This window comes from Sipha flava, unplaced genomic scaffold (assembly GCF_003268045.1).
Source record: "Sipha flava isolate LNK unplaced genomic scaffold, YSA_version1 128_pilon_pilon, whole genome shotgun sequence".
Classification (NCBI taxonomy): domain Eukaryota; kingdom Metazoa; phylum Arthropoda; class Insecta; order Hemiptera; family Aphididae; genus Sipha; species Sipha flava.
In genome coordinates, this window is record NW_020271754.1 from 311495 (window position 1) to 321298 (window position 9804).

Sequence of the window (9804 nt, forward strand, 5' to 3'; positions counted from 1 at the left end):
AGCTCGCACGTCGCACGCCGTTCCCGTCGTCACGCACAAACCGTCCGCTCACGCACGCACGCACGCACGCACGCACGCACCACGCACGCATCCACGTACGCCGCCCGACGGGTTTTCGGTTTCGACGATTCCGTGCGGACACCGTGGCCGTTACAGAAGACCTACCCGCGTGACCGTTGTTCGTGTACCGCGGTTCGATATTATTTTTAATTTTTTCCTCAAACCGTCGGTCGTCGTTCGTGCGCGCGTCCCGAACTCGCGTCGTGCGACATTCCGTACGAATGCAGCGGTCTGCCGCCGGCGGTCGCAGTACGTCGCCCGTGCGCGTGTGGTGATCCACGGTGTGCACACACGGGTTTTAATCGCGCGCAGTATACGTTCTCGCGCGCGGCGTGCACCCCGGCACTGCGCGTTCCGATCGATCTCTCTCCGTTCCGTTTAAAAATGATCCAAGTGGCCGCGACGCCGATGATCGTCAAACCGAAAATCGGATTCTCCATAGAGTCCATCGTGGGCGCGGGCTCCCGGTCGCCGGCCAGGAGCGAAGGCTCGTCGGTGGCGTTGCACGACGAGAGCGAACCGTGCAGCTCGGCCGCCGGTTCGCCGCTGAACCCCGGCAGCGTGTCGCCACCGCCGCCGTCGTCGCATCACCATCAACACCATCATCATCATCACCATCAGCAGCACCATCAGCAGCAGCAGCAGCAGCAGCAGCAATCCCATCACGTGCAGCACCACCAGCAGCACGAACAGCAGCAGTCCGCAGCGGCGGGCACCACCGTGTTCAAGCCGTCCGCGCTGCCCGCCGCCGCCGCCACCGCCGCCGCCGCAGCCGCCGGTTACGGGTCCTCTTCGTCGTCGGTGGCCGCCGCGGCCGCAGCAGCCGCGGCCGCAGCGGCCGCCGGTCAGCTGGCCAAGGGGTTGCAGTACGTGCACGAACCGCTGACGCCGCCGCCGCCGCCGCCCGCTCACCCGCACCCGCACCATCCGTTCGCGTTCGCCGCGGCCGCGGCTGCCGCCGCCGCAGCGCACCACTTCCAGCCGAATCCTCACCATCCGCAGCACCAGCCCACCCGCGACACGTACCCGTTGTACCCGTGGCTACTGTCCCGGCACGGAAGGATATTCCCGCACAGATTTCCCGGAGGTGAGTGTTCACGTCGTGTAACGCGCGCGGCATAGTCTGACGTTTTCAATGCGTCGTTCAAATGTTTTCGGCTCGAAAACGATTTGTTTTGTGATTTCTGTGACAACAAACTCGGTCGACGATTGATCGTCGGATCCGCGGTGCGTCCAAGCGATCACGGATTCCATGCGAATCATGAACGCGGTACAAAACGAATCGTGTTCGAACGTTGTCTTGTAACGCGTACACGTTTGTACCAGGACCGGATTAAAAGTTTATCGGGCCTGGAGTCTAGTAGTACAAAGGGCTCTTAATCCTTATAATATTACCGATAGCTGAATTTTATTTCTTTAAAAAAATTATACAAAGTAATTGATTATACAGAAATATCTTTAACCTTTTTTAATATTTATCAATTTTCGTTACATGCAAATATACAATATTATTCTTAAAATGTAAAAATATAATTATAATATTTTAAAACTAACTTTATTCTCTTATTTTCTCTTCTCTTTTTGGAACTCCACAATAATTTCATCTGTATTTATTTCTTTTAGTAGAGATCTCAATTACAGATACAAATAATACAATTACGAAAATTAAAAAAATATATAATCAAAATAAAATTTAAACCTCAAAGATTTTGAAGAGGGTTTATGATAGAAGGCCCCTTTGGGATCTTAAATATTTTATGACATGGAGCCCGGGCTCCTAGGCTCCGTGCTTAATCCGGCCCTGGTTTGTACCCGTGCGTGTGTTATAGTCTTACAAGTCTTAATGTTTTCCAATATCGAATTCGTAGCGGTTACAGTTACTGTCACGTCGTCGGCACCCTTTGTGTTGGAGTCGCGTACGGTCCGATCGCGGCAGGTTTCCTTTTGAAAATTCTAAATAATCGTTACGCTTCTATACCGTGTAAGTGAATGATTTTAAAATCCTGTTATTATCCGCACAGAAAACGTGAGGCACAATATTTTTATTTAATTTTTTTTTTTTTTACGAGAATTCCGGATGAGATGACCTAAAATATAAATATAATCCCATAGTTATGCAACAGTCGTGTGCACCTACGTATGCGCTCGCAACACATGTCGTTTCTATAGGCGTGACTTCTACGGTTTGGACTGTTATTATTTTATTTTTTTATCGAATTTCTGGTAAATTTCGCGAGGCGAAAGCGTCCGACTCGGGTACCTAAGTGATTTGTAAAACGAATGGCGCTGATGCTGGTGCAGAGCCCCCGGCGCGCGGACGCGACGCGACCCGACCGTCATAAATAGGAAACAAATAACATAATACGTGTACTACGAGATTGTGTGTTGACCGTGCAAAGGCGACGGCGGGGGACTACGGTCGACCTTTATATACGTTATACAGTTCATTATACAACGACTCGATAATGCTAATGGCACACGTACCCAATAAAAATTTGTCCCGAGTACCGTATAACAATGTATAATGCGTGTAGTAAGTAAATAAACGATGTTCTTGGCTTGCCGCAGCGTATTGAAGCGTTTGTCGAGAAAAAGGTGTTCCGGGATCAATGTGTTTACGTCGTTGAATTATTATTACGTGATGCAACGCACACACGCGCGCACCTATTGTATCGTGTCTTATAATATCCTCTTCGGGTACCGTTTGAATAGGAGTTATGTGTATTGATGAAGAAGAAAAAAAAATACAACATTTCGGTAATAAAACTTCTGTCCGGACAGCATTCGCATCGCAGTATGTGTCCTCTCTCTGCACTCCACTGAAATACGTGCATTATAATACGTGTGTGTGTGTGTGTGTGTGTGTGTGCGGCTATACAATTTGTAGCTCTTCCTGCAGGACCTTTTATAAATACGAGTATATTATCTGTTTGTGTACATTTTTTATGCTTTCGAAAACGCATTTACGCAACTATACCGTCCCGTTAGGTTTTCATTATGTGACCACACGCATAACGCACGGTACTGTACGCTGTTGTTGACGCGATAACGGTTAAAAAAGAGAAAAAAATGTGTTTTTTTTTTTCGATTCCTTAAAAAGATTCGTAATAAACGGACACTTATACCTAACTACACTGTCCAAGCATTTCGATTTTGTATAGAAAATCGCGTTAACATACATAATACCTTTATATTTATGGGACATTATATATTTATAAGTAGGCATAACATCGAAATGACCGAGTCACGTGCGTTCGCCGCGCTCGGATTCATTTCATCTCTGGTTTAAAATCTGAATCATATATTATAACTCGTTTATGTGCCGGAATTACTTTTACATTAATTGTGATATAATATCCATCGTTTTTTAATACTGATATGACCATGATATGGGTTAAAAATGATAAATTTGGTCTACGCTATTTGCAATTCATGCATGATATTTTTCCGACATTTAAATGACATGGGCACGCACCGTCTTTACGTACACATTTTAATCGATTTATCGTCATTATTGCTGCCTGCAGTGGCTTGTAACTTCTCATAATGCAGATATAACACATACCTAATGATATATGCACGATGTTTCGTGTTTATATGTATTTATCATATATACGCACCCGTAGGCGCGACTAGGGGGGCGCATAGGATTTTTAGCACCCCTGAGTTCAAAAGTAACATAGCACTCCTGTTTTTTTTTATTCAGATCTACAAGTATATAATCTATAGTAATTACAGTTAAATATCATTTAGTTTTATGTTCAACAATTTCAGCACCCCTAATATTTGAGCTCTAGTTGCGCCCATGTACGCATATATTCGGTCCAGTGATGTAATCGGATGCGATAGCATCAATTTACTTGAGTAAATGTATAGACTATATCTTATCCATTTAACGTTATATATTGCATATATTCACATACATTTTCTATGAATACATCTCACCAGAAGAAACAATATTTACAAAACTAACAAACCGTCGATTTCAATACGTTTCTCCTGATTTAATATACATACACTATATTATAAATATTTTGTTTTACTGCAATGGATTTTCCATACAGAACACTGCACATATTTTATTTACAAACCTTGCATATGTGCCTGCATAAGCGTAGGTACGCGTACGGGGGTGTACATATATATTATTTGGTATGTGTATGCATAAAAAAAAAAAAACCGTTGTTTATAAACAATTGTGTGGAGTACAGTATACACAAATCGTGTAGACATTTTTGTGTAAAACTAGCAACAAATGTGTATATAATATGTTTATAACCATCACCACCGTAAGCGGTCGTGTCTGATTATCTGCGTGCTTGTAAGTCTATTAAGTCCGTAAACTATAGTTTGTACTATATATGTAGGTACTCATACATGTATAGGTAGGGTAGGTACATATGCTTGTTACGCCCATACACACACTCAAAAGTAAATCACACGAAAATAATAATCGCGTATAATTAATGTCCAATATAATAACGGTATAATAACGCGTTGTAAACTTAACATATTATATAATATATATATATTATACACAATTTAATACGAGTACTATAATGATGTGCTCGTCAAGTTGTTCTTTCGTTTAACACGACGATAATGATGCGCGTAGTATACCAGGAACATGGTTATAATGTCATTTTTTTCCTTTTATTATTCGAACGAAAGCCCCCGTGTTTCAACCGAAAACTTGTATCGTGAGAGTATAGTTATAGATTATACTATAATATATTTATGAATAATGATAATACCGTCTGAAGACCATGTCATATAGAAACGCGCTTAAAATATAAAATAATCAACCGATGTGCAACCAGTAAACCTCGAAATAGATAATAATAAAAAGCGTAGCTAAGATTTTTTTTTAATTTTACCAACGTTTCATCACAGTTGTACACTTCGTGTTCATCATTTTGTGTGTGTTAGCTGCTTCGGTGTAACGATACATTTTAAAAGTTGCCAATTTGCAAAGACAAGAACTAGCTTACATAGTTCATACAGCCTATATCAATGATGAATTCAGAGGGGCCGATCGCCATCCCCTGTTCGCAAAAAAAAAAAAAAAAAAAACTATTAGTATTTGGAATTTTTTAAACTTTTTTGTCGTACCAATCAAGATTTATAATATATTCAAAATTAATTCAATGTATAATTAATATAAAATTATCTTGAATCTTATTCTTCTCCTCCGCCTATCTTCCGACTATTTGGTGTCGGCCACCCTTGTCCTTAACCTCCATTCGTCTCGATTTTCTACATGTCCTACGCGCACACCAATATTAAATTATTTTGTAGGTATAATTAATTTCAAACCACGGTATATAACACCTTTGAATTCTGAAAATCGCCTCTAACTTTTTTACTTATATTGGTCTGGATCCGCCCCTAACCTATAAAATATAGTAAATTTGCCGCTTCCCCTGCAGGCTTACAATGCCTTAATGCGTCGATATAAGGCTTGAAAAAACGATAAAATAACCGATATCGAGCCACTGTGTGAATAGGTATGCACCTATAATATGCGCGTTAAGTTTCGAATTATTAATTACCGCTGACGTTGTTATGATCATTATTACGTATACAATTTATATATACCGATACAAGTTTAGTTTACAGCCACCCCCACAGCCTGCGGATCAATTTAAAATACCATAATTTTTCACAGCCATCTCACCGCGACTAATTTGCCGATGATTAGTTGTGTTTGTACATAGCGGTATATATTATTTTAATCATCCTTATTTATTTTAAAGTTTCTCTTTAAAAACAATTATTTCTAAAGTAAAATGGTCGTAGAATTTTTTACCTGTCCGTATGTATAACATTATACCCAATGCCGTAGCAACCAAACATTGCACCTGAGGCGAAACCTCAAAATGCGCCCTTATGTATTTTTAATTTAAAAATATTATGCTTGTTAAATATTATTTTAGATGATCGTTTTAATTAATATGAAGGATGTTAAAGATTTTTTAAACAAAATATCCAACATTGACAGTTGTAGTTTTTAACATTAAATACAAGATTTTAATTTTTGCCCTCTCCCAGGAATTGCGCCCGGGGCGTAGTCACCTCTCGCCACCCCCTTGCTACGGCCCTCATTATACCACATAACATGGCAATCCTATATGACTTAGTGAGTTCCGTCCATTTATTTTGAATCAACTATTGTTATAATAATAGGTACTTTATACTTTATTATACACATATCTAGGTATGATTATATTGGTGTTTTATTAAAATCATCGTAGGTTAATGTCTATGTCGTCCAAATTACATCACTTTTCTAATTTATTTCTTCTCGTTGAATTATTATTGCAGTTATTTGGCCAACATTCGAAGGAGATTTATTTACATCATTGGGTGTTAAGTATTATGATACCCGCAGTAAGTTTACAATGTGGCGGTCAATGATGTAGTCCTAAAAATAGTCCTGAGTAATAAGAATGTGTGGGATTGCTTCCCTACACTACCACCCCCCATTGTTTTTGTCCGTGAGCAATAGATTATCTAATGAAATAAAAATCGGAATTTAAAATCAATAAAATGCAATTTAAAACTATTGTAGCGTCTTGCAGCAGTGTAAAGGTTTTTAAAACTATATTTCCGTGCAATAACATTTAAAAATAATCGTGTCAAATTTAAAAATAATAACCGTTCCTAATAAACGTTTTAACAATGAAATGTGTTTGGTATTTTTGATTTTTGTATAAAAAAAATTCAAAATTCCTTATTACTGTTTATAGCTCTAAAGTTTATAGTATACCTAGTACAACCGTATATCTGCGTTTCACAAATTATATAATATTTTATTTGGAATACCTTCTTTCCACGTTACAAGAACCAAATGGTGAATACTTAAAACCAGATAACTCTTTAACTGACAGTTTCTCGTCTTCGTCACTTTCCGTTATTTCGCCGTTGATTACACTATCAATTTTTTTCGATGTAAAATATTATTATTATGATTTTAGAATAAGCAATTGTCCAGGAATATGCAATTACTATGGGTTTTTATTCAAAAAAAAAAAAAAAAAAAAAAAAAAAAAAAAAAAAAAAGAAATTTTAAAAAAAAAAAAAAAAAAAAAAAAAAAAAATAACCATAGAATATAAACGTTACGAAACGTCTACATTTATAATCGAAATTATCCTAGGTGAACTGTTGAAGGATATGAATTTGCGTATAAATCCTGGCCCTAATAATGAGTACACACGTCAACCAAAACACGGAGAAGTCGTTACACCACTGGTGGCGGTACATGTAATACGTACGAGCCATACACTCAGGATCTATAGTAGGCCACGTACACTCGTGTGTATTAGTATACCTATTACGAATAGCGAACAATCATGCACGCGTTGAATACTATTGTGGTCACATAGTAATGGTAAACAGCAGTGGCGTATCCAGAGAGGGGTTAGGGGGTTATTACCCCCGTCGAAAATGTTTAGTGTACGTATATTGTCTATTGGTTATAATAAAAACACGCGAAATTAAAAAAAAAAAATGTAATGTTACATTTTCTATAACCTGCCCCCCTCCAAAAAAAATTCTGGATACGCCACTGGTAAAAGGTATACCTTGTATATAGTTTTTTTTTTGTTTTGTTTTGCATAAAATATTAGTAGCTATCATCGTATCACGCTTGGTTTAGGCTACGCGTTTAAAGCCATTTCGACGCAGATTATTATCTACCGGACGCGCGCCGTACATACACTCCACATAGATCATCATCAGATCATATACACTCGTTGCGACGGACGCACGTTTAATGATGATAATAATAATGAACACCCTGCAGAGGTTTGCAGGAATTTCTTGCGCGCGGGTTTCGAACAGAATTTTTCTTATCTCCGCACCAATGCCGACACGTTTCCGACCGGTCGGGCTACTGAATTTTGCACAAATTGATGTGTACGACACGATAGTAAACGCGCCTCGGGGGTTGAAGGTGTTTAACTATTTTCGTCCAACGACAGTGCCAATAGGTCGGCTTTCGCGATGTACCGCGCGCGCCGCAGCCGTATCGGTATCGATTGTGGTGCGCCCGCGCACGTCTGACGCGTACACGTCGTCGGGCCCGAGGGCGACACGGGACACTGACGTGGAGGAGGAAGAGGAGGAGGAGGAGGAGGAGGAGGAGGAGAAGGATAACGGACGTGTGTCCGAGAAGAGGAGGAAAAAATAATAGAAAAAAAAAAAAAAAAAAAAAAAAAGAAAAAAAGGTAACGTCGTCGCGCGCCGCCCCGCGGTTATTAATTGCCGCGGTCTCGCGGGTCGTTTCGGGTCGGCTCCGCGCGGGCGTGACGGTTAATTAACAGCGATAGACCGTAAACGTTGAACAAAAGTGAAAAACACGAAATGCAAATCGCCATTGTCGAAACGTATCGTACCCCGTGCACGTGGCCGTGGCCGCCCTCGCGCACGTTGTTCAGGCCCTCCAGGACGTATTACCTATGCAAACACGGTGTGCCCGCCGCGTTCGCGCGGCACGATCGTCAGACGGGCACAACACGGACGGGCTCGTCGGACGGTAAACAATTCACTGCGGACGGTACGAATAACGAACACGCGTTTGGATTGCCGACGACGCGAATACGGTTCGATTACCGTCGCCCGATCTTATCCCGTACGGCGGCGTCGTAGTGCACGCGCGACGAGACACCCTAAGCCCAGCGCAGCAGCCGTCTCGTCGCGACAACAACCCCGACCGAACGTCGTTTTCTTGTCGACCGCCTTCGACCGTTGGACCGTCGTCGCGAAACGCGTTACGGCCGCCATCGGTGTGATCGCGAAACCGAATTCGAGAAAACCGTCAACACGCGATAAGTGTAACGCGATGATCCCTAACGAAACGCGTTTCGCTTGCGACGTGCGAGTGCGCACAGGCGGAACCGGACGATTCTATTCGGTCGGGGGCCGAACGGAAAACATTAAAAACCGTTGTTACCGATGACACGATTACAAGAGCAAACGTCAAACGTCCGAACGAAACGGTAACCGATAAAACCGATTGTTCGAATGCGTAGAACGGGACTTGTCGTGTTCCGCTTGTATAATCCTTGTTCGTACCGATCGTGCCGCCTGTGCACTGCACAACTCTATGGTGTACACCAGGGGCGGCCAAACGGTCTCGATTACAGCGTCGATCACGTTAGAATTTGTTTTTAGGCCACGTGCACTCCGCCAGTGCCCGGATCGACGAAATAAATATTAAAATGTTGAATTAGATTTAAGTGTTTAGATTTTAGAAATTATTATATTATTTTTAGTAATTAGTTCATAATACTTTATGTACGTTTATTAAAAAATTATAATTGTTTAATAATAAAAACATTTTCCCGAGAAAGTCGATCCTCGAAGGTGAAGTATGTTTTTAGTAGACTGTGGCCGAAAAAAGTTTGGCCGCCTCCGGTGTACACATATGAAACGCACAGATGTACAAGTATACCGTTCGTGACGGCCTAAACGATTGTTAAAACGTGTAATGCGTACGTGTTTTCCGTTAGGGCCCGGCCCGAAGTTTCGCCCACGTGAACACACGTGTGCGGCGTACGTTTTCCAACCGTGCAGCGCACCGTTCGGTTGATACGGTTCTGCGGTGCGCGTAGAACGCACTAGCGCGTGCGTGGATAGGTGGTCCCGCCGTGCGTCCGGGGCGGAGAGGCGGTGCCAATTAATTTCGAACAATAGTGGCGGACGGGGGAGAAAAAGAAACAATAAAATAATAATAATGATAC

General features: G+C 41.7%; 1 protein-coding gene across 1 annotated transcript in view; it reads left to right on the forward strand.

Annotated features, from left to right (window-relative positions):
• The first annotated feature begins 9 nt into the window (after nt 1-9).
• Nucleotides 10-9804, forward strand: part of LOC112694361 (homeobox protein EMX1-like) — a 23710-nt gene continuing 13915 nt past the window's right edge. Inside the window, exon 1 of the mRNA XM_025569802.1 lies at nt 10-1147. Coding sequence (XP_025425587.1) covers nt 445-1147 — 703 coding nt within the window. The 5' untranslated portion in view covers nt 10-444. The remainder of the gene's footprint in view (nt 1148-9804) is intronic.